The 26,450-nt window shown below is 36.0% G+C and overlaps 1 protein-coding gene across 1 annotated transcript in view; it reads right to left on the bottom strand.

The window, feature by feature from the left end:
• REPS1 (RALBP1 associated Eps domain containing 1) overlaps positions 1 to 26,450 on the bottom strand; it is a 48,072-nt gene that overhangs the window by 4,550 nt on the left and 17,072 nt on the right. The window contains 13 exon segments of the mRNA XM_031552480.1: positions 156 to 251; positions 1,065 to 1,250; positions 2,529 to 2,593; positions 3,303 to 3,421; positions 5,675 to 5,744; positions 8,374 to 8,475; positions 9,270 to 9,357; positions 12,267 to 12,347; positions 17,462 to 17,583; positions 22,314 to 22,468; positions 23,701 to 23,764; positions 24,063 to 24,225; positions 24,674 to 24,801. Of these exon segments, the coding sequence (XP_031408340.1) occupies positions 156 to 251; positions 1,065 to 1,250; positions 2,529 to 2,593; positions 3,303 to 3,421; positions 5,675 to 5,744; positions 8,374 to 8,475; positions 9,270 to 9,357; positions 12,267 to 12,347; positions 17,462 to 17,583; positions 22,314 to 22,468; positions 23,701 to 23,764; positions 24,063 to 24,225; positions 24,674 to 24,801 (1,439 nt within the window).

Here is a 26,450-nt window from a genome sequence, read left to right as displayed (position 1 = left end):
GAATTTACCAAATGTTTGCCTATTTCCAGCACATATTGAGCCTAAGGAAACAGGGTTTAAGTGGGGGCGCATGAAGTTGGCACAGCAAATCAAAAGAGCCATGCAATTTCAGATAAATGAGAACTGTGCTCTCTTTCCACCTGTATGTTGCATACCGCGCTACTGGGGACATTAGCAGGTACTTTCTCGTCAACTCTTCCATCTGCTTTGGCAACTCTAAGAGAACTTGCAGAATCAGAGGGCTTTTCAACCTAAAGAAATATAAACTACACTTAGAAAATTACTGCTCAACAAATATTTGATTCAGCAAGTTGGAAAAAGTTGAATCAAAATGCAGAATTATGATGTGTTTCTGATATAAGGATACAATCGACATTTAAAATTCAAGTTCAAGTCTTTTTTAGAGGCACAGACTGGAATACAATAATGATACAGACTTTGGAGCAGAATTATCTTGATCGTGTAATTCTGAACTGGAAGCAGCTTACAGAAAAGGCACATAGTAGTAAAAAGCTGAGTTTTATGGAAGTCCTCTGTCTTGAGGAAGGAAATGCAGCTCTATAAACAACTCAATCTATTTAGAAATAAGTTAAAGCTCTATTCGTTTCTGCTATTTGTTCAACAGCACTGCACAAAAACAAAGTACAGGGTTTTAGCAGATATTTCTAACACCTGCCAACTATCTCATTTACTGGGGTGACTATTTTAAAACTTCCCATTTGGTAAGCCATTTGGGAAGCAAAAAATGAGCCTATTTTTATGAGAATATAAATTTTGCCTGTGTTAATCTTAAACGAGCAAACAATTCTGTTTGTTTCCATCTATGCTGGTAAGCAGAAAATCTTCTTGAGGTACAATCAAGAACTGAGAGGAAAATAAAATTTTCTGCCTAAGTGCCAGGTAGTTACTGAAGAAGCACAGCAATGCATAATATAACTGCTTTCTACCACTGGATTGGAGTAACATAAAATCCCCACTGGTTCAAAAAACAGAAGGTGGTTTCAACAAAATCATGTAACTGTTGGTAGTACTGAACAGTTGTCAACATCTTCATTTTCACTCACCTGCAAGGCTTCTGAGTGTGTTTCAATTTCATCATCTTCCTCCTTGTTTACACCTGATGCAGCAAATGCCTCAAACTGACTGAAGTCTGCAAAATTTGGCTGTTCTGGTATTTGTTGAGGTGAGGTACTGGAATGAGATATTAGGCCATCAGCATCTACTGGGCGATGCACGTGAGGACCTGCACCCTGCAATAAAGGGAAAAAAGAATATTTAGTAATAATGCTCTTAGCAGTTATCTGATGCAAAGCCTCTCAATAAGCAACAGTTTGTGACACAGAATTAAAGATTATTTGCTTTCTTAGCAGACTTAGTTATTAGTAAAACTAAATGCATCCTTAAGACAACTCACTCTGTGTGAGTGAGTGATAGTGAAAATAGTGAAATAGTTAACAAAAAAGGGAGCCCTGTCAGATGTTCTGTCATCCAGTGGATGAGGCCAAAGATGCATGCAGAGTAGGACTAGTTAGACTCACTGGGCAGTACATATGCTTCTGCTGTACCACAGTGCAGCTTGGCTCTGTTAGACTGAATACGTGTTTTAATTTAGTTCCTCAGGGAAATTTGATTGTGAGATCATACTCCATGGAACATATCTGTCATTGCTGACTGACTTCAACACGTTTAGTGAAAACAGAAAGCCAACTAAAGGGACACATAAACAATCTAAGTGAGGAGAATGCACCATCAACTCAGACATTATTATGTATCAGAGAAAACATACAAGAGAGCACCCTTCAATATTTTCACTGTATAATCAGTTTCAAGGACAAGAAAAATCCAGAAGAAATACTAGGCTTTATTTCTGATTTTGTGTTCTAAATGACTCAGAAATAAGTCTGAGGGACTCAGATTCTAACAAGTAGCTGCTGCTGAAAAACAACTGAAAAGCAATTCTACTTGTTCCATGCAAGATCTACAAAACAGTTGAATGAATAATCTGGTTGAGGCAAAGAAAAAAAATTTTTGTAACATTTGTTTTCCACTAAATTGGCTAATTGAAGTGACTCTGGCTGAGACTAAAAAGTCACCACATTCTTGAAAGGGAAGTAGAAGTATCATGCCTTTTGGGAGTAAACATTCTGTATAAAACCAAAATCTGTGCCAGAGACATGGATCTAAAGATAAGCATTTACTGTGAAACACTTTAAAAGATCTCTGTGTTGTGGTTTTACAGGGACAGGTAAATGAATGCAAAAGTGTAACATCCCTCCTTTTCTTACAAGTTAGAGCTCCAAAACTATTCAATTCCTCCTCAGTCTCTAATTTAATTCCTTTGCATGGTTCCACCAGAAGCAATTCAGAAAAGGCCAGCATTTGCCTACAGTTTCACCTTTGAAATCATTCACACTCCTGTCATTTCAAACAAACAAAAATTTTTGAGAAGTTCAAACACAGAGGTTAGATAGAAGGATCAGTCTAATGCATTAAGTTAGAGTATGATTTTACTGAAGGGATATTGTCACCTGTGAAGGCTGTGGTCTTGGAGGCACTGCAGGGGGATAGGCAACAACTCCAGCCTGTTGCTGTCCTGTAAGAGGCATCACATTTAGCTAAGATTGTTACTTCTTACTACTTGATTCTTCTCAGTATCTTGTGTTTTGACTTTTCAAAAATAAAGAAATTCAACTTTGCATAAATATAAGCCTGTCCTTTGGGAACACTGCTGCAACTTAATCTTTCAAATTTTTAAAGAGATAAAACAAGGAATCAGGACATCAGTCTTGTCCTTATCCTCCTGTTCTATGTATGCACAGTCATACTTCCCTGATCTGTTTTCTTCTTTTACTCCCATTATACATTGTCAACATTTCCTCTTTGTGATATTGAGCTGAAAAGTACTGCAAATCATTAACAATATTATCAAAAGTGATCTTTAATCATTTCCTCAAGACATTTAACACCTATCTTTTTAATACATTCAATGCAAAAAGAACTCTTCTTGAAAATTTACTGGCAGATGCAATCCACTGCATATGGATGCACTACCAAAATGTATTTCCTGAATTTGTTTTTCACATTCATCCAGAGAGATGCACTGACATCACTTAACATTTAGTCTTAAGTTATCTGTTTTAGCAAAATAGTGTACAAATTTCAATACAAACTGTAAGAATGACAACATTTTCAACTTTTTCTTCAGAAGCAGTGTTTTAAAAACACATTCTAATCCCTCTTCAGATGAAAAAAAAACAAGTCTGCTTCAGAAATAAAGTACACTAGGAACACAAAGTATCTACCTGGGGTAACTGAAAAGGATCTGTTCATATCTAAAGATGACGACCGAGAGTGAGAAGGGTGAGGTCTTGGCGGGGGTGGTGGTGGTGCTGTGTTATCTGGAGATGTTCCTGAATGGGATCTGCAAAACATAGAAAGCTCTGTAATGATTTTAGGTAGCTACAACAGAATTAAAATTCAAGATTTTTTTTTTTTAAGTATTTAATTAAAAACACTTGGCAGACAGAAAAGAGCCTGATAATTGCCATTGATTCTGAGGAATGCAAAATCAATTTTAAAATTCTGGTAATCTTTGATTTCACATTTGTTTTCGCATTTCTATTTACTTAAATCTCAATTTTCCAAATTATTCTCATAGTACTGCTAGCAATTCACATTAGGGCAACCAATAGTTTCTGATACACACTTCAAATAATGACAGCTCAGAAATACAGAATCTCAGATATGGTAAATTTCATCCAGGTGGCAGTCATTATGATTTGCAAAGCATGTTAAGATGTAGTCAACATCATAATTCAGTTTTACACTTAAGTTCAGTATCACTGAAAAATAATGTTTCTGTTGGATCTGCCTGCAGATATATCAAAGTTAAGCAGTATAACAGTGCATGAAGTAGATATCCCAACTTCCTCCATGAGATTTTCCAAATCTATTTACTAGGTAGCATCTTCAGGAATTGCAACTTGTTCTTAGATAGCATCACCATCTAGCGGACATCTGTTGCAAGTTCATCAAACAATCAGAAAGATCGGAAGGATGAAGTAGTGTGCTACTCAACTGGAACTTCAGTGGGATAATGGGGTTTACTGTATGCAGTATTTTTCTGCATTTTCCATTTAAAAATAGCTTGAAGAAACTTCCTAACTACTTCACTCTGAGCAAGACAGATTTACTGGATCACTGGTCTGACACAGCTACTACTTTCCTGAACTCATACATGAGTGATAAATTCTCTGGAGGATGGACTTCTGTAACATTCTACAAACGAAATAAAGCCAGGAGAGATAACAGGTACTCTAAGTTTCATAAAACACCTAAAATCCCTGAATGTGTTAAGTCCAGAAAAAAAAACAAATTATCAGAATAAAAAAACTCTGCTTTTAAAACATTCTCTCCAGGAAGATACTTTTGTAATATTATGTAACCCTCCAGTCAATGAAATACAAACCTAAACCACCTCCTAGCACTAGCTAACCTGATAGTAAGTGCAATAGTAGGATAAAAAAAAGGGAAAAAGTTGTTTACAAATACTCCTGGTGTAGCCTTTTCAGTTATTGCTTTTTGAGAACACATTATGTACTCTGGACTTAGGGTAGTATTAAGGACAATGTAATATTTATAAACAGAGCTGCAATTGGTAGAAAAAGTATAAATGGAAGGAAGGAAGAGTGACTGAGATAACAATTTTCCTGAGTGGATGTTGCCAGATTTGGCAGAGCTAACTAGTAGCTACCTGTGCCAGAAAACAGTAGCTCATCAGAATGCTTCACTCACCTACACAAGCCAGCAAAAAAACTCACCCCCAAATCAAATAATATGGAAAACAATCAAGAAATCATCATCTTAATAATGCCAAAAATGTACACAGAAGCAGGACAGAGAATCAGTGTTGCCATTAGGTAACAACGGGGTAAAGAAGTTTTCAAGCTGCCGTACTGAAAGCTAACTGTAAATCTTTCCTTGTTATTGAAATCATGATAATTTTGTTTTGAAACTTACCTCCAAACTGATTGTAAGATGGTTAATGGTGTAGCTGGTTTTTAATCCTATTCAGGCACAGATTTAATGGGGACAATTAGCACCAGCTGTTACAGCACATTCTCTTTTGTCATATGATACAGTTGTTGGTTATACATTTGTACAGCTTTACCCAGTCCCTTAATTTATGTTGGGCCTCTCGCTGTCTTTCATTACATGGAAGCTTATTATTAAAAGAGATTGATTTATTGTCATGATTTATTATTTTTTTTTTACACAGTAAGTAATCAGAAGGTCGTTCTCCATTAATGCCTAATGGATATCTTAAATACCAAAAATTGGTCTCAAGCAACATTACGATCACCTACATTTATTTTCCCTCCCTTGTTCTTATGGAGGTAGTCTTTTTGAATTTATCTGAGTGAACACAGAGTTTCATTTCATTGGCAAATCCTATGCAACTCTGTAGACTTCACTGTTTTTTTTAAGTTTCATTTTACACATTAAAAGGAACAGCATACATTATAGTGTGTGAAAACACAGCCTGCCTCTAGATTTCTCACTGTTCAAGTCAGACCTGGCCCCATTTTATAAGTGTGCTGTCAATCAACCAGAAGAGCTTAGCACAGGCTTCTTTAAACATTTTATTTACTTCTTTAGTTGTCATTCTACTGACCGTTGCCGTGTTACAGCACTTCCAATTTGCTCTGGATCTGAAGTATAGGAGTCTGAACTGCTGTAACCATCTGCTGGTAAAAGAAAGTACAGTTTCATATTTGTTCTGCACCATCAATATCATCTAACAGACACAGATAATATATTGTATTCTAAATATGAAAAGTTAAGTTTCATGAGAAACTTAAGAAAAAGTATCTGCAAATATTTAAACAACCACACAACTGACTACCACGAGATGACATTTAAGTTTCCAGGGACCACTTAAGAAAATTAAGCTTAAAGCAGAAGTTGGCAGATGTGGTGTATGAAATAATCTCTCCTCAAACATCTCTAGTAACACAGCCATGCAGGCTGTTATGCCACCTAGTGGAAAAGCACAATCACTCTTCTAAGAAGAAAAGAACAAGATCTTTGGACCAAGAAGTTTTACATCAGCTCACTATGAAATTACTGGTTTTCTGCTGGCAGCAGAATGTGGTTTTCTGAACTACTTTCAAAGCTGTTTTGGAGAGTAAACAATGTTAATGGTTATATAACATTGAGGACAGTCATTCAGAAAAAGTAATCTTCAGATGCCGCTTAGTCTAATTCATGAATTTGACCATAATCTCAAAGAGAATCCTTTTTGAGTGTTTCCAGTTACTTGACAGTCAGGTACAGTTCCTATTTGGAATGATACTGAAAACTATGCAATATTATTTTTCACCTCAGGACTGTGGTTTCTGCTAGTAGCACAAATTAGTCTCTAGTTTTGTTGGTATTTCATTATGAAGGCAGGTAATGTACATCACCCTTCCATTCTAACTGCAGTATTCCACAATCCAGTTTATGTCATTTAATGGAGTTTAAGACAAAATTAACTTGTTCTTAATCACATGCTGAAGCAGTACATTGCTATCAAGTTAACACAATCTGGAAACACAGTAATTATTTTTGCTGCTTTTAGTTTTACTTGGGTAAGAACACTTTTGACACTGTGGGTGCCTGCTAAGAACCTTCTGAATTACCACTTTTAATATATACTTTATATCAGAATTGTTTCTATTCTCAGGATAAGTTTATCTCATTTAAGAGCTTCTGCTCTGGGACTGGATGGGCTACACCCTTGGGTGCTGAGAGAGCTGGCGGAGTTGACTGCCAATCCCCTCTCGGCCATCTATCAGCGCTCCTGGTTAACTGGAGAGGTCCCGGAGGACTGGAGACTTGCTGATGTGACTCCCATCTTCAAGAAGGGCCATAAGGAAGATCTGGGGAACTATAGGCCTGGTAGCCTGATCTCGATACCAGGGAAAGTAATGGAGCAAATTATCTCGGGTGAGATCGCACAGCACATGCGTGGTGTCCACGGGATCAGGCCCAGCCAGCATGGGTTCATGAAGGGCAGGTTGCGCTTGACCAACCTCATCTCCTTCTATGACTGGGTGACCAGTTGGGTGGATGAGGGAAGGGCTGTTGTTGTAGTCTACCTAGACTTCAGCAAAGCCTATCACACGGTCTCTCATAGGCTTCTGCTGGGGAAACTGGCTGCCCGTGGTCTGGACAGGCATACACTTCTTTGGATAAGGAACTGGCTAGAGGGCCGTGCCCAATAGGTAGTGGTTAATGGAGTTAAGTCCAGCTGGCGACCCGTTACGAGTGGTGTCCCCCAGGGTACGGTACCGGGGCCCATCTTGTTTAATATATTTATTGACGACCTAAATGAGGGGACTGAGTGCACCCTCGGAAAGTTTACAGATGACACCAAGTTGGGAGGTGGTGTGGATCTGCCTGAGGGTAGGGAGGCCCTACAGAGGGATCTAGATAAGCTGGATTGCTGGCTGAGGTGAATGGGATGAGGTTCAACAAGGCCAAGTGTCTCAGATTCTGCACTTTGGCTGCAACAACACCATGCAGTGTTATAGGCTTGGGGATGAGTGGCTAGATGATTGTGAAGAAGAAAGAGACCTGGAGGTGCTGGTTGATGCTAGGCTGAACATGAGCCGACAGTGTGCCCGGGTGGCCAAGAGTGCCAACGGCATCCTGGCCTGCATTAGAAATAGTGTGGCCAGCAGGAGCAGGGAGGTAATCATCCCTCTCCACTCAGCACTGGTGAGGCCGCACCTCGAGTATTGTGTTCAGTTTTGGGCCCCTCACTACAGGAAAGATGTTGAGGCCCTGGAGCGTGTCCAGAGAAGGGCAATGAAACTGGTGAGGGGTCTGGAGCACAGGTCTTGTGAGGAGCAACTGAGGGAGCTGGGATTGTTTAGTCTGGAGAAGAGGAGGCTCAGGAGAGACCTCATTGCACTCTACAACTTCCTGAAGGGAGGTTGGGGTGAAGAGGGGTTTGGCCTCTTCTCCCAGGCAACAAACAGGACTCGGGGAAATGGCCGCAAGTTGTATCAGAGGAGGTTTAGGTTAGACACGACAAAAAACTTTTTCTCTCAGAGAGTGGTCAGTCACTGGAATGGCCTTGCCCAGGGAGGTGGTGGAGTTGCTGTCCCTGGAAGTGTTCAAGAGGCGTCTGGATGAGGAGCTGTGAGATATGGTTTAGTAACATGTGGTAGCTGTTGTAATGAGAAGATGGTTGGACTAGATGATCTTATAGGTCTTTTCCAACCTTGTGATTCTTGTGATTCATTTAGTAAGTTTTCATTCACTGATGAAAAATCTACATTTTGCTTAACATTAAAATGAGATCAAAAGGTATTTGATACTTACTAACTGTATTTCCAGATGTGTATTTTACAGATGAACTCATTTTGTTTTCTTCTGGGAGATCAGATGGTTTCACAAGTAGTGGGCTAGTAGGGTTAGTATGATCTGAACAGAAAAATAAGTTTAAATAAACAAGTGTTCTCAAACTAGCCTTTACTTCTAACATTAAAATGTTGCAATTGCTTTCTATGTCCTTATCTGAAATGCTATTTTGAAGACTAAAATCATTGCACTTTAAAATTCATACATCAAGTGATACTTTAACTGTGCACATTTTTCAGTGCTGACAGTTGTGAATCTTCACCTATTAATAAGGCTAAAGAAAAGTTAAAAGAAATGTACTGTGAATCATTTCTTACTCCTCACATACTGAAAGCTGCATGTGAGTAACACAAATACAAAAAAGTATTGGCCAAATCTATAATTGAGACTGTAGACTCCACTGATAAGTAAAATTATCAAAGACTGAATTTATTCTTGACTAGAGGATAAAGTAGGCCTATGAATACTTTAAAATGCATCAGCCTTCAAGACAATAAGCAATATTTCTGACTATGGGGTAATAAGATGTTTCTCCAAAGCTCTATTTCCTACTAAACGCAGGATTTGCCAAATCCGTGTTCTCCATTTCCATAGCTAGCTCTAGAATTTAATAAAGAAACCCAAATGAAATCTATACCATGATGCTCCAGAACTACTCCAAGCAATTTCGTAAATGGCTAATCTAAACTCTGCATCTATCTGGACAACATTCTAATTCCTAACTCGAGAGCCTCATCAACTGTTATGTTGCTTACAATTTCAGATAGTTTCAATTACAAGAAAACAAAGTCAGGATTATTTAAGGAAGCAAGTTAAGTTTACAAAACTTTCTTGTTTAACAAGAGAAAATGTCCTACCACTTCCAGTTCTTTTAAGCTCCATTTCTTGCATGTGTATTTTACTTGGAGTCATCCTTATAGGAACTGGGTGCACAATTGCAGTATCCTGTGGAAGAAATGGATTAAGTTGTGTTAATGTAGTTTTAAATTGTTCTATTAAGAGTTTCTGACACCTTGTGAAATGACATTTCTAAGGAAAAAAAAAAATCATAAATCTAATTTTACACAGTTCCAGGGTATTTAATGTACCTATGAAACCAAAGCTGTATGAGCTGAAGTTCCTCTAACCATGTATAAAGTATAATATAGCATTCAATTTAAAGAGGGAATTCTAAACATTCTGCAAGGTAACTGTGACTATGACTCAAATTTTGACAAATTTCCATCATTTTTGAAATACTAGTTAATATCTGCTATTCCAAGTGCACCTGCAAAAAATTCTTTTCCAATCAATTTATGATGCCTCAGAAAATTAAAGACTTTAAAATAGTATGACTGATTTGCAACCAGATAGGGACTTCGTAGTATATGTGTATCTAAATGAAGACCAACAGCTTCAAAAGTCTTTAAAACAGTAAAATCTTTGAAGTTTTAGTATAAGTAATGCATTGGAATAGATCTTTTGATAGATTTGATTTTACAACTTCCATGTTTTCTTTGCAGTTCAAACAAGTGACTGGAAAGGACATCAAGTTTCAAAACTGCTCTAGTATGAGAATCTGATTTTGACAACTCAAGTATATCATTTCACCAAGAACAGTTATGTTTACATGATTAATTCTAGAACTGTTTAAATTGACTTGCACTACCTGTTGCAAATATAAACTTTTAAAACCACTTTTTAGATACAGCTCAAACACTTAACCCAAATGGTTAGGACTCTATGCTCAACCCTGTAGGGTAACCATCAACCCTTAACCATAACCCAAAGGGTGTAATGCTTAACTCTAACATGAATTGGTAACCTTAACCATAGTACAAATGTGTACCCATAACCCTAACAAAAAAGAGTAAGGTTTAACCTCAAACTAAAAGCAACTGCAAAAGTAATCTGCAACCCTTAATGCTAACACAAAAAGGTAACCAATAACCCTAACCCAAAATTTAAATCTCCTGAAATGTAAAGCTCCTTAAATTAACCCCAAATTGTAACTCCTAACCCCTAACACTAGCCCAAAATACTAACCCTTACCCCTAACCCAAAGAAGTAAACCTTATTCCTCTTTAATGGTATTAGTCAAAAATCATTCCTGCTGTAGTTCAGTTCTTTACTCTAATGTGTGGCTTCTACAAAATAATTTGTTTCAAACAATTAAATGAACTTTTATAGAAGTATTAATTCAGATCAATAATCTAACTTTATACAAAGCAACTTAACACGTTACCAACTTTCCCTTAGAGAAATCGCCTTAACATAACAGGAGATGAATGTCTATGAATTTACTCTTTAGTCTGTCATGAAATACTCAAGAAAGCTAATTAGCTAATTCTCCCCTTTGGGAAAGCAAGATTAGTTTGAAGAAAAAAACAAAACAAAACAAACAATTACTCCTGTGCATCACTGTTGAGATTTAAAATAAGTAGTCTGAATACTGCCAGTGAAAATTTGCTCTCAGTTATTCTTATTTCAGTCAAAAAAAAGCTATCAAACATGAAAGATGCTCACCATTCTTCACACAAATCTTATCAAGTCCAAGCATCATAAGTAAAAAAAAAAAATAATCATTTTCCAATATAAATTTATTTGAATTTCTATTTATACACGCACACACACACACACACACACACACACACACACACACACACACAAACATGAGCTACATGAGTTTTCTACACGTTACATTTCTACTTTCAATATTAACCGCATGTGGGAAAATGTCAAACTTCAGATTTCTGTCCTTGAATAATTATGTGCAGGAATAAGCTATCATCTTACTGGGGAAACAAGGCAGTGGTAGCTTTATACTGTTAACTAATTATATTCAATAAGAAAACTATAAACTGATTTCCATCACGTTTACTTAATTACAACTTCAAAAATAGAGTCTTAAATGTTCTATATTTTTGAGATGAAAAGAAGCTGGTAAGTAATATTCTGCTTTGTTCAAAGTACTCTGGGCACCAGAGATAGTGCAGGCTGAATTCTAGCTTTCAGCATCTAGAAATGCTATTTCCACATTAATAGCAGTGATATCTCAGAGTAGAGTTCTGATATATTTGCATATAGTTACTAATTATATATGTACTTGATATTTTCAGAAGGGACCACTTTGAGATTAAAAGCATTTAAAAGTCTACTATGCACATCTGTTATGTAATGAAGTTTAAAACAGCAGTAACAGCAATAATTTTTGTAAGAAAAGCGGGAGGAAAAGCAACTGCTAAATAAATAATTTTTCTGAACCATTTCAATGTTACATGCAAAACACTGTAGCAGATCTTTAGCGTCAATCCATCACCATTCAAAGCGTTCCTCCTTAAGTCATTATAAGAGCAAAAGTTTAGCCAGAAAGATAATAAATATAGTAACTAAAAAAAAAAAATTAAATTGGTGAAAACACTGGGGTTTGATACATTACATCCGTGAAAGTCTGACAGATTTTTCAGTTAAGTAAGAGTGTTGCCAACACCTATGATTATGTATTTTGAAGCTTGAAAAAATACTAAAGATAGAATCTGAAAAAGAAACTAATAAGTAATTGGGAGTGGCTCGAATTACATCGTATTTTCAAAAAACAGTATGTTTAAGTATTTCCTCTAATACAGCTTTTGAAAACAGTGTTGCATCAAAACCAAGAAAACAAACATTCACTGCACTCAGATATTAAATGTGAGAATTACGAGAAAAACTCTATTCCTAGAAATAAGCAAAATTATTAATAAGGTTGTTACCATTCCCCCACTAAAAAGGAATTTATGGAATCATGCATAACAGCTATATAGCTATATACAATGAATAGAAATTTAGTGTTAATAAAATTAATTTCAAACAAGCAAGCTAAGTGATTGACTTACAGGATCAGCTGGTGCAATGTTAGAATCAAATTGGGTCAGAGTTTGTGAGCTTGAAGAGCGTTCGCTAAATGTCTCCCACTGCTGAACAGACAGAGGAGAGAAATCAGCATGATGAGAAAGATGGGAGTAAAAGATCACCGAGGAGACTTAGCATAGTAGTTTGGAGGTTGCACTGGAAAGCACTGTATTTGCACTGGGCAGTACTTAGAAGCTACACTAACGCGTGTCAAATCTTTCACTTTGAGACTGCACTGCAATCAAGTTTGTTACCTGTCAGTATTCATCTTTTACTTTCATACTTCACAGTGAACACACAGGCGCACAGTTAACTCAAATACTTTCAGAGTTCTTGTAAAAATTACACAAGTAGAAAAAAACTGTTAAGCTAATCAAATATTGTTGAGATTCAGTGCCACATGTCTGTAAATATGAAATCCACAGAAAGATTCCTCAGCTTTGTAGTTGCCCAGTTTCAAATATATTTAGAAGGCACTGATTTTCTTAGAAAATCTCAGACAAATGAACACTGAGCAGAGTGCTCTAATTATACCAGTCCAGCTTGCTAGTGCAACCCCTAAGAAATGATTCTATTCAGCAAGAGTATTTTTACAAGTCTGAATCACTGACAAGGCAAAGAATTAAATTCAAACATACCAGTGATTGTTAAATGCAAATTAAGTACAGTTTTACAAGATATAGGCAAGCTGTATCAACACATAGTTGTCAAGAGTTCTCATGCTTAATAAGTTAAAATACTGTCACAACTGGATCAACGAAGTAGGAAAATACATAAAATTAATCTGATCCAGAAACTAAATGACAAATCACTACAGAATCGTTAAACATATCTTAGCATTACAACAAATATTAGCCAAGTTTCAAACAAGATTTTTAGAAGATTTTTAGCACTCAGAGACTAAAATATTAGTATGGTCATGAAAACAAATCAATATTCTTGTCCCACCTCAACGTGTATGTTTTCAGATGATACAGAGCACAGTATATTTTGTTAGTCAACCTAATATCATGCTTTCCCCTACATGAAACCATAGTGAATGAATGAGTGAGCCATATTCAGGCACACACAGTCTGGTTCCTGCAGTGCTTGGAAGGTAACTTTCTGACAGGCGGTGGAGGAGCCAATGAGGAAAGATATGCTGCTGGACCTTGTTCATACAAATAAGAAAGGCCTGGTTGGGAATGCAAAGGCTACGATCAGCCTTGGATGTAGCAAACATGAGACAGCGGAGTTCAGGAACTTACTGCCTTCTTTCTTCCATGTAGGATTGCAATGCTGGACTTTTGGAGAACCAACTTTGACCTCTTCAGGGACCTACTTGGAGGCATCCAGTGGGTTGAGACATTGCAAGGTAAGAGGGCATGCAGGTCAAGGAAAGTGATCCTCCCCCTCTCCTCTGCCCTGGTGAGGCCACATCTAAAGTGCTGTGTCCAACTCTTGGCTCCTCAGTTTGAGAACAAACTCTCCTCTGCCCTGGTGAGGCCTCATCTAAAGTGCTGTGTCCAACTCTTGGCTCCTCAGTTTGAGAATGAATGGGAATTTCTAGTGAAGGGTCACAAAGATTACGGGACTGGAGCGTCTCCTATATGAGAAAAGGCTGAGAGACCTGGGACTGTTCAGCCCAGAGAAGAGAAGACTGAGGTGGAATCTTATCAGTGTTTAATAAACATTTAGTGGGTGGGAGTGGATGAGGCCAGGCTATAGGCTATGAGGGGCTCTGGGCACAATCTGGAACACAGGAAGTTCCATATAACATGAGGAAAAGTATCTTCACTGTGAGTGTGACAGAGCATTGGAACAGACTGCCCAAAGAGCTTGTGAAGTCTCCTTCCCTGGAAATATTAAACAACTGCCCAGATGCTCTCCTATGTAAGCGACTATAGGGAAACCTGCTTTAGTAGGGGGCTGGACTAGATGACCTCCAAAGATGCCTCCCAACCCTCACACATTCTGTGAATGGCCAATATGTGAAAGTAGCCTAAAGTAGTACTTTAGAAATAGGTCTTCATGGAAATTCCTAAATAACTGTTTTCAGTCAGCTGAAATGAATTGAACGTAATCAGAACAAGACTCACTAAAGTTTTAAGACCCTTCATGTGTGGTGCTGTTCCTTGCAGAGGAGTCCTATTTTGTAACAAAGGCAAAGACTATGACATGTCATTCAGCTGGTATTTTTCCACAAAACTACCCCTTTTTAGCAAGAATGTAAGCTTTTCCCTTCCTAAATGCTGCATCCCACTCCATATAGTAATCAACTCATTTTTGCAGTACTCCACCCAATCATGAAGAAGTGGCACTGCAAGAAGTGCTACAAAGTTTTTCTTAAACCAAAAAATCTAGCAGCCAAATTCTGTCAGCCTTTTCCACATTTTGGTTTCTTGCTTTTACACAGCTGCTCATCATCATGAAACATACAGTAATATATTTTAAACTGCCCTTTAAACTTGACTTTGCCATTGTCCTCAATATTACTAGTTATACAGACAGACGTTTTGTTTACAGCAATCTTGCTGCTTAATTTTTCAAAACTTCCATAAAGGCATACAGCATTTATGTTATACCTAAAACAAATGCTTAAATATTTATGTGCACGTAAAAAATAAATAAAATGAATGCTACATTTACTTCTTATTTTACTCCTCTGAAAACATACTGCAGGGCATTTACTATTTGCCCTTGGGGTCTGTAGCTAGACACAGATGAACATCAACACCTACTAAACCAAGGACCATGCTGTTAATGCTTCATTCATCCATCTTGAGATACTACCAGAAACAAGTCACTGCAAACTCCCTGCTACATTGTAAACTATATTAAGTGCCTACTGGACTATATCTGAAATAGTAAGATCAAAGAGCAATAATTAGCTAGGATAAATGTCCCGTTAGTTGAAACTAAAATGCCTGTCTTTGAGACTCACAAAGGTCTTTCAAAAATACCACAAAATTGTTAATTACTAAAAAGCAGAACTCACAACAAGCTGAACTACTACTGAAAGAACATCTAAATATTTGAAACATTTGTGAACTCCAAAGACACTACATCTGTGTCAAAGCTAATATGACACCTGCTTTCAATGAAAATTTAATAGGCTTTCCAGTTTTTTAAACTCTCAGAAGTGTCTGCAGCACCAGCACTGAAACTGGAAGGAAAAGTTTCCTGAAGTGAGAAACAACAGATCAGTAGATTGTAGAGACAAGACTGTTAAGCAAGCATCTATCTAATCTATATAATTTTTATAATGTTCTTTATTTTAAAGTTTTAAGTTGGTCCATACTTTGTGAGCTTACACTACCTGAACTTGAGAATTGGAGTATAAAAATCAATTGTGAGCTAGAAAAAACAGAGTAACCCATGTTTTTAGAACTAACTGGGACACAGATTTCTTGGAGAGGTAGTTCATCCAAAGCTGCATAGCTTTGCAAGCAACTCATTTGTTGATGACAGTCATAAGAGATTGAAACAGACAACAGACTGGTGCCTGCTGTAATACCAGAAATTTTTTCATGGCAATAAAACCTTGAGGACTTTGACCTGATTCATGCTGGAAAGAAAATGTTGCAAAGCAAGCATGCATAGCAATACAGCTAAGAAATCAGAACAATTAGAACAAAAAATTCTCAACATTTAACTCCTAGTATAGTTAATGTTTGGTAATATATTTATTCTGAAAATTTTTCCAAACTTCTTACGAGTTTGAATTGGTTTTCAAAAGAAAATATCACATTGTCTAGCAGAACAGATAAAGTCAGTTTTGTAAAGAAGATTTTGGCTGACAACCAATATCAGCAACTTTGTTCTGCTACTGCAATTCTCTTATTCAACTGGTTTGAATTGCAGATACAAAATCTGTTCAACTATGATGCAGCTTACCAAATTAGGACTCTTCATTGTAAGCATGATGGAATACATCATGCAAGTTTAAATATATTTGCAGACATTTTCTCCTTGCTAGCAACGACTGACTATCTGTTCACTTGACTAGAAAGCATATCTTCTACAAGCAGTCTAAGAGTCATTCTGTCAAACAGAACAAAGAATCATTATATGTTGTATTTTTTATCTGGTAAAGGCACCACTGTGAGGCTTGCATTTGTCCTTAAAAGGAAAGGTAGACTCTTACTAAGTCCTTCCTCCTGATAGATGCAGGAAATTTCCTCAGCTTTTAATCATTAAAATCATTAAATCATATAATCATTTTTAATCATTAAAAAAAATGTTTATTTTCTGTTTCACATCAATTCTGTTTTGATTTGTCTACGTTTCTTACTACTAATCTTCTATGCATTTTAAGTCTAACCATGAAATGAAGTCACAAAAAGTTCTATCATAGCCAAGTATTATCATGTTTCTTACTGAAAAGGCTATTTTAGATGTTAAAGTTTTAGATACTTCTTAAGAGTTGCAGAGTATTAAATCATCAAAGTGGCTTTCATATTTTTCTTTTTTTTTTTTTCCATATAATCAAAAACAAACTCTAGGAGTTAAACCCTTACGGGCTTTGTAAACAGTGGGCATCTGTGAATAAATCTTCTTCGGTAACTTTCAAATTTTGACAAAATACAACCCCCTACCATCTAAGTAATCATATATAGTAAATACAGACACAAATAACAATTAAGAGAATAACCGTAGAAAGGAACAGCAAACATTGTAAATTAAAATTTAATTTTAAAATTATTGGCTTGAGATCCAACTTCGCTTCTGAAGGAAACCCAGAGCCTCTGTATTACTGGTGAGATATTTTATATTTCAGGGTAAAACTAGCTCAATGTCCTGATAAAGTCAGAAGCTTATTCTGAAGTTTGTGCAAGTTTTGATCATAAGATCCTTCAGAGTTACAAAAAAGAAAGCACCCAGAGAAATTAAAAAAAAAAAAAATCAACTGAAGTTGAAGTATGAGAAGAGATCACTTAGTGATGAATATGAAGCTTAATTGCTATTAATTACATTTTAAAAATTCTCACCTCCCAATGAGGCAGAAAAATTGTAAAGGTAACATTTTTACAATTTAAAATGTACAGAACCTTTCTGTGTTTTAGCGTCCATTGTCCTCCTTGAGTTTTTGTCAATGCATTCACAACTGGTGATAAACAATCCACTTACGAACTAAATATGTTCACACAACTTAAGATATTGACAGCGGCAATTAAATAACGTGGATGGAAGTGCTAACCTCACTGCTCTGATTCAATTCTGGCCAGGTCTGATTTAGGGATGGCATTGATGGAGACTTGCTTGGAGGTGCTTCTGCTGGAGAGCTGGAGTAACCAACCTCACCGGTTTGTTCCCCAACTTCTGAAATGAAAGTAATCACTGTAAGTCAAAAATCATTAATAGCATTCACTTTATTCTCAAAAAGGCTGTTTGTATCTTATTCGAAAGTGCCCCTTATTTCCACTTTTTCCGCAGACAAAACAGACTGATTTGAATTAAAGGTGCTACACCCCCTTATGATGTTTTCTTTCACAGCATCTCGCAAATTGAACCGGCTTGACAGCTGTTCCTTGCAAGCGTATGTTGTTATTGTAATTCTAGTTTTCTCTGGGCTTTCAGCAAATAGAATTCCTTGCAGAAAGCCTCCCCTCTTTGAAGTTGCACAGTTTTTCATAATGCAGCACACATTTGTTCTAATTAAAAGAGAACTGGGTAACCTAATGGTAAATAGCAGATTAAAAATTCTCATGACAATGAAATGCTGCTTACAGCATCAACTAATTTGCTACATCTCACAATACAAACTGCAAGCAATGCCTTGGAAGCCTCAAAAACTGAAGTTCAGATTACAAATTGAAACTGTAACAGGAATAGGTGAAAAAACAACTGATAAGTAGCTAGATATACTAACAGAATGTCTGTAGACAAAATAATTAAGAACTCTGAACAAGGTAATATACAATACAAAAGAAATCAGTGAAAATCAACTGCACCATCAAAAACCAACAACAGCCTATTGTCTTCAAAGCGCTGCTGGGGAAAGCAATAAGCACAGCCTAAAAGGAATATCTGAAACATAGAAAAAGTTTAGAGGCCATTAGAGGCTAAAGTGTTACTGATATACAAAACAAAACCAATAGCAACACAGAAATTAGTAACCTGCTGAAGCTTCAAACGTCTCAAACTTTCTGTAAATAGCAGACACAATGTTGAGACTCAACGTTTCCAAAATTATACCCAGTGCCTACCCAACATCTTGTACTACTGTCCTGCAGGAAAAATTGCTTTACAATTTTTTCAAGATAGAAGCTGTATCTAATACTTTTTTTTAGGAAAAAAAAAAACTTCTGGCAATAAAAAAACACCAAGGTTATACCAAGATGATCTTTAAAAGCAGCATGATGTCAGCAATTCAAGATGACACACTGTAACCACTACACAGAATTAACATGCTAAATTTAACATGCCAGTGGTAATGTTTGGGGAATGTATGTTGCATGTTCAGTGCTTTGAAGCATGAAGTGAACAGCGAGTTGAAAAACACTCCAAATTCTCATTCAACAGTGGTATGCTAGATAACTGAACTACAGTTAAATGTAAGTTCAAAAGATAAAGGTGGAAAACTGCTGTGGACAGGGTGTATGGCTATTCAATTTATTCAATATTGCAATTCAAGGCATTTACAGATATCTACATGAAAAACTGATCGGACATTTCTGAAAAGTAAATAGGTAACTAAATATGAAAATGCATGTCAGATTCCTTATGAATGATAATCCGAAAGCATCAAATTAATTCATATACAGTATTTTTTTTTTAAGTTCTATTTTCTATAAAAATAAGGAAAACAAATCTTTTTATTTAGACATAATTATGAAATTATTTTTAACCTTAAGAAAAATATCCTGTAGAAATTAAGTATTCTTGCAAAAACTGGGTTTATTTTCTGTTAATGAGGAAAATATCAGATCTAACAGAAGGAAAATTTGTTTTTCCGTAGAAAGAAATGGCATTGTTAGAGCAGACTGAACAGAAAAAAAACACACCACAAATTTACAGGAAAGCAAAAACTTCTAAGTTTTGTAATTGATTGTTAATTTTTATAAACTGAGATAAAATTGATTTAACTGGAAAACAGTTCATGTCAGCTGCAGATCATAAATTTCATCAAGACGGGTGCTATAACACATAAAATACATGTTTAAGGACTTAGAGAGAAGCATCTGTACAACTGACTTCATTCTCCTATTTCAGTGCAGTTTCCTTCTACAGGTTGTTTTCACACAGACATTTGACTCATTCTGAAAAGTGGACATAACTTACTTAGAAATACCACACCACAATGTTAAATCTTAAGTGGAGCTGTTGCAATCAGAGATTTCTTTGTATAATATGATCCAATTCAAAATACTAACCCCAATTCAAGTCTATTGTGGAATTACCAAAGTGTTCTAAGAACTTCAAGTCTCATTTATTTCCCCAGGTCAGCATAGATATAACCACCTCGTTGGAAAATTGTTCTTTTACAATTCCATAGGGGCGCAGACAAATGTAATATTGCATAACAGCTCTATGCCATGTGAGAGAAATGCATCTCTGGTCACAAAAGCAGATGTCAGACAAGACCAACATAGTAAAGGATTTGAAACACCTGACACTTGGTCACAGATTCACATAAGCAGGAGCAGCTGCCAGAACTAAGTGGCAAGAGTCTTCCGTGCCAGTCCAAACAGAAGAGTATTAGAGAGAGCACTGTTACTTCTCTTCCTCTTAGCCACTGGTTCAAAATCAAAATGGAAAGAGACAGCATTTCTAGCACAGAAGTGAAGTGATTAAGGAAAGAGTTTCTAACAAAAGGACACTGTTTACACTCTGAAAAGTTTAAACTTCTATCAAAATAAAGAAAACAAAAATCAAGTAATTGCCCTTCTAAAACAGTCTGAAAGCATGATATGCACATTGATACCTCCATTGTAGATGAGGATTACTACACCAACAATTTCTTTTCTGTGTGTGAAAGTTGTATCACATGAAAAAAATACAACACTCAAAAAGCTATTCCAGTGCCTTGCTTTACACTTCCTGAGAAGGCTGTCCAGATGCAAGCATTATCAAAATATACCTTCTATGGGAAAAAAAAGCATCATAAAAACAGGTTGATCTTCCTAGGCTTAAACTGCAGTCTTTATGTTGAGCAGACAGCTTAACATATACAATAACCTGCACTTAGACCTATTAGTAACTTATAGATTAAAATAGTAAAATTGGAATTTGAACTGTTGTAATTAAAAGTGAAGTTATAGCCAAATTAGTAACCTCCCCTTAAATAATTAATTCAATGTACATGTACTGGTGACAAATCCATGTCAGGTACTAGAAAAGATTAGTTGTTTCCAAAACTAGAGGCCCTAATAAAGAAGAAATAAATTGATAGCATAGAATGCAACAAGTTTGCAGATTATTTTTCATCAATGCCTTTAAAATCATCAGAAGAATCAAGTATCAGTTATATTTCTGTATTTTTATTTTTAAGCGCAGTATACACAGCATAATAATCTTTCAGTGCTCATCAGAACAAAGCAAAATTCCTTTAAGATAAGAGGGAAAAACATTCAGTACTTTTAGAAGTAGTTTTTCTTCACACTTAAAGACAACTCTGCACTTCCTGAAATTTTATCACAGCTGCCTGTGCAATAAAAATGGACGCTTAACACTTTTTGGTTTCATGTCTGATTAATAAAACTTTCAATGCACTTCAGCCATATGACAAAATCCTCAATGCTGTCTATGTCAATCAAAGCAGTAGAAAACCAGATATGAATTTAGACATTTTTGTAACTATAGGTTTTTTGTTCCTTTATTTCCTACCGAGAAGTTGCTTGGCAATCACCTGGACATAACAAGAGAGTGGTTAGTTTTTAGATAACTGTTGATAATTCTTATGAATGTCTTTGCCATAGTAATGTGCTTACTCATACTGAAAACACTACAGCTGACGTTGGCTGCTGCTGAAAGGCTGAGGAGCTGAGTGAAAAAAACATGGTTTAATTATTAAAGCAGAGCCACACTATCTAGTTTAAGAGCTTCTCAATAATTGCCAAGTGAAAGTCTCTGACATCCTACACACACAGTAGGAAGGGACTCCTCTCTGTTGAAATATTTAGTAAGAAGATAAAGTGCTAGAAAACCACAATACTTGTGCGCCCAGCTGTGCACCTTCCAGAGCCAAGATTGCTTAATGTTTGTTTTTTTTCTAGTCATTAAATTTTGACTTTTTGAAAAAATGTAACAGAATTCATCAATAATGAATGGCACCTAAAAATAAACTTCCTCTAAACATAAGCTGGTAAGAGACAGCAAAGTAAAAAGGCTTCAAGTTTTATTAACTAATAAAAATTGAATGACTCAACATTTTCAAGAATGATAACAATGGAATTTTGAGGAATCATTTGTATTTCAAGTTAATTTCAGTAGAAGTTAATTTATTTCAAGTTCTATAAAAATTCAATGTTCATTGCAAATACCGTATTTACAAAGTAGATTATAGGTATTCTGCTTCCTTTATCTGTTTAAAAATAAAAATGAAAGATGGTCAAAACCATTCCACTTTTAAATGGCACTTTTACATGTGCTTTCGTCCTACCTCTGACATTATATCTCAGAATATTTTTAAGTAGTTTCAAGACTTAGAAACAAACGCCCTGTTTTTAGAAATTAGGGCAGACAAAACATTCATTTGAAATCAAATCTGAAGTACATTGGGATTGGGAATTTGGAATAAAGTGTCTAATTGTGAATATAGCTAAGGAAAATAAGACTGCCACAATATAAACTATAAAGGAAACAGGCTGTATGTCAAAATGAGACCACACATATACTATTCTTAAATAACATCTCCCTAGAGAAACATTCGCTTAGATTAGTTCTGAAGACCAATTATGGTTTCTAAAAAACTGCACACTGATTCATCTTCTACCAAGTACAGCAATATGCTTGTTCACTTATAAACCCCCAAGTATCTCCTGAAATACTGTAACTTTAATTATGCTATCAATTGCAAATAGCAAAATTGGTGCTGAAATGTATCTTACCTGTTGAGTCTTCCAAATCAATCAGTTTGGGCATTAAGCTTTCAGGTAACTTTTCTGGCAAATCATATCCATTCTTCCTAGCTACTACCAGATGAAAGGCAGCACAGAACTCATCCAACGTCAGTGCACCATCTTTATCAAAATCCGAAAGTTCCCTAGAAAGGAGAACTTACTATAAATGAAACCAAATTTGTTTCCAAAAGACATATTTCTGTTGTGCTACTTGGAAGAAGAAAGAATGCAGCCTATAGTTGATTTTTGCCTATTAAGCACTCCATATTAGCCCTCCATGCTCTATTCTCCAAAGTTTTTACTATCAGTACTTAGAGGTTAAAGAGCAGATCCAAACCCACTTATCTCTCTCCAATTTTTTGTTTGTTTTTTTTTAACCATTTCTCTGCATTTAAGATAGTATTATAACATTATTGGTATCAGATTTTGGTATGCTAGTACTTTCTTACAGTGATAGTGCCAAAGCATCATAATTTATTTTCAATTAAATTGGAAAATATCTGAATTAGAAATCACTGTGCTGATGAAAGTTCAATTCTTTCAAGGTAAGTCAATTAACATTAGCATGCAATGATATATATATATATATATATATATATATATTTTCCAGAACAGAATGAAAGAAAAGATTAGTACCTGAAAGGGGCCTACAGGAAAGCTGGGGGAGGAGCGGAGGGGACGGGACTTATTGTAAGGGCATGTAGTGACAGGACAAGAGGAAACAGCTTTAAATTGGAAGAGGGTGGATTTAGACTAGATATTAGGAAGAAATTCTTTACTGTGAGGGTGGAAGACACTGGAACAGGTTGCCCATTGAGGCTGTTGATGCCCTCTCCCTGAAGGCATGCAAGGCCAGGCTGGATGGGACTTTGAGCAACCTGGTCTAGAGGGAGGTGTCCCTGCCTATAGCAGGGAGTTGGAACTACATGACCTTAAATGTCCCTTCCAACCCAATTCACTCTATGATTCTAAGATCTATACCAAACCAAAGCTCAATCATGAAGTACTTCTAAATGCATTTCAAAATATTCACATCTGTATATTTTATTTAACTTCCGTCCTGAGACTCAAATAAACGTAGGAATAAGGAATTTATAATTTATATTCAAATGCATCTTTAAAAATATAAAATTTCAAACCAAGTACTTCTTACTCTGAAGTGTTTAATTTTTTTTTTTTAAGAAGCTCAGAATGCTGCTTAAAGTATCAACCTAGACCCATTGAAAACCACTAAAATATTGGCATAAATGTGAATAGAAATGAACACAGTATAATAGTGAAACTTTACTTAACACCTTCTAGTAAGGAGATGGTTAGATAACAACAGATAGCTGTGATCTTTCAAAACAGCTATCCCAAAACACACCACACTTACCAAATGTGGGACAGTTCAAGAATAGGTAGCTTCGACTTAGTGAAAAATTCCTTAGCTGCAGATCCTGAAAATTACAATAAGTTTTTAATGCTTGAACTATTTTAAATCATCAGAAGACTTACAGATTCATGGTAAAGGACATAAGCTATTTAGCAAAGGTTTAGAGAAAAATGGCACTAATTTCCAGAGGTGAAGTGAAAAGTGGTTTCAAGTCCTTTCTTGAATTACACTGCAGTTTACCAGAATGTTATCACTAAAATGCAATACTTTCTTTGAAATGGTATGCAAACCTAAGTACCCAACAAAGTCTTTGTACCAGAACTGCTGCACCCACAATTATATTTTTTTAAAGAGTAACTTACCTGGTATAAATCCATTTAGATCAGGTTGAATGGTTTTAAACTGATTAACATAATACTGCCTTTGTTCATCAGTTATTTTCCAGGGGTCATCATAACTACTTGATTGCCTACGAATTTCATTTGTTGTTGTAGCTGATGCTACAGTTCGTACTGTTGTCTGGTCCTGAAATGAAATATTTTTTCCTCAGTATTATCTACCTAAAGTGCTCTTATGAATTCTCAACTTCTTGCCTTCAAAAAGTAAAGCATAGTTAAATCTCACAGTAGTTTAAAAACTACAAGAAACTATCAGCATAGTGCATCTACAGGACAGTGACAGGGTATTTTTGCACATGGATACAAATGGGTAGGAATGATTGCAGTTATGTAAGCAAAGAAAACAACATGGCACATACACAAAGAAGCTAAGCACAAATATTTCATAATTGCTGACATTTTAAAAAATTAGTAACTTGCAACTACATCACTCATATGAAGTATCTTTTGAGTAAATAGCATTGAACAGACTACAGCACAGCTACACAGTAAACATCTGCAGTGAAAAATATATATAAAAAAATGAATTGCAACCACTTGAATGACGCAAATTAAATACCAATAAAGTGTCACACCTGGACAGAAGCAGGATGCATGGCTAAAAGAGCACTGGTTGGTGGGGTATCAGCAAAACTGACCCAATTTTCTTGGTGAGGTGGTGGTGAATGACCAGACCATATGGGATCACTAGAAGTAGATGAGCCTGAAAGTAGAAGAAACATTTCTTTTTTCAAATAAACAGAAACAAAAAACAGAAACCTGAAAAACTGAGTAAGAACTACAGATACAGAAAGCAGCCCAAAAATTCCAACCATGAAACACAGGTTCCCACCAGGAAGACACGCTTGTAAAATGGTGAAGAAAACTGAAACCAAATTGCATAAGGTGATGCTGTTGACCTCCTGACAACTCTTTTAGACTTCTGTATTTGGACAAGTTAAATCTGTACTAAAAAGACAGAAGTGAGGAATGAGCTTATTGCACATATGCAAAATTTAAACTTTTATACATTTGATGCATCTTAAATAATACTCAGTGCTTTCTCCTCATTGAAATAAGCTTTTGTACTGACAGTTATTTAAAAGTGGCACAAGATTTCAGAATGCAAGTTTTTTTTTTTGTTTGTTTGTTTGTTTAAGCTTTTAGTTACTCAAAGAATATATCCTTGGAAATTCTTCTTAAAAAAAAAAAAAATCAGGCTTTTCAGCATAGATCTTTTTTCTCTAATTCATTCTTAAATGAAGTCAGTTGCTTTAATACAGTCCAATAATAATAAAAGGCACCCATACAGTTCCTTAACAAAACTTGACTTGTAACCAAAACTCCTGAGAACAGAGGTAATAAGACTGACAGTTCTTTTTGCCTCGGAGTTTTTCCGCAGCTAGTCTAACTCTAACACTTCACAAAGAAGCATACCAAAAAGCTTTGGAGTTTCTTTCCACTTGCTCTCTAAGCACAGAGCAAGCAGACAATGAGAATCAGGCAAATCCCTCCCATTCCTCCTATGAAAATGCTACACTCCAAGTTTACTTGTGTTAAAACAGCTTTCCTCCTCTGCCCCTCAGCCACTGACATTATTACCAAAATGTTGTTTTTGGATTTTATTCCTGCCTTGATTTGTTCAAACAACTTTACTGCAGTTAAGTTTGTACCCCTATTTGCACAGTACTTTCTCCATGGTAGTACTAGCACAGCAACAGGGATACCAGTAGTACCAAATTGTTATAACTTCCAAGTACTTCATACATACTACAAGAGCTATTTCCTTTCTCCTTCCCCCTTCAATCATCCCAAGAACACTTGTTTTACTGTTCTTGTTATGTAGATTTTTTACGACATAGGGTGGGAAGGCTGAAGAACACACACATAAAAAGACTATTACTAACTGTGGACACCTAGATGTATACATAGTTATGAAATAAAAACAGCCAATAACTCAATTCTCACTCATCAAAACAACATCTATTTCACATTTGAATTAGATATAATCATGCCCCAGTTTCTTCTCAAACTAGAAAAACCAGATTGGGAACCACTGAGGTAGAGGTGAAAGTGGAAGAAAATAGTCACAGGGAAGACTCAGAACAGTCAGCACTTATGAGCTGTTAGCCAATCACTTCAAAAGCCTGCGTGCTTTTATCAGAGAACACCACTGAAAGTGCTCTGAATAGAGAGCATGCCTAAAACTGACTATCAGATATCAGATTAGGACTAGTTGAAGAAACACTATGTTTACTATGGAGACATAACTTGAATTCCTGTGGCTGCTCTTCATCCTTCTGCTGTAGCTTGAATGCCACCACATCGTTAAATTCGGAAGATGATCTAATCTCCTGTGGGATAAAAGTTACC

Source organism: Meleagris gallopavo, chromosome 2 (genome assembly GCF_000146605.3).
Source record: "Meleagris gallopavo isolate NT-WF06-2002-E0010 breed Aviagen turkey brand Nicholas breeding stock chromosome 2, Turkey_5.1, whole genome shotgun sequence".
Lineage (NCBI taxonomy): Eukaryota > Metazoa > Chordata > Aves > Galliformes > Phasianidae > Meleagris > Meleagris gallopavo.
Note: the sequence above shows the minus strand (reverse complement) of the source record. Positions and strands in the feature narration are given on the sequence as shown.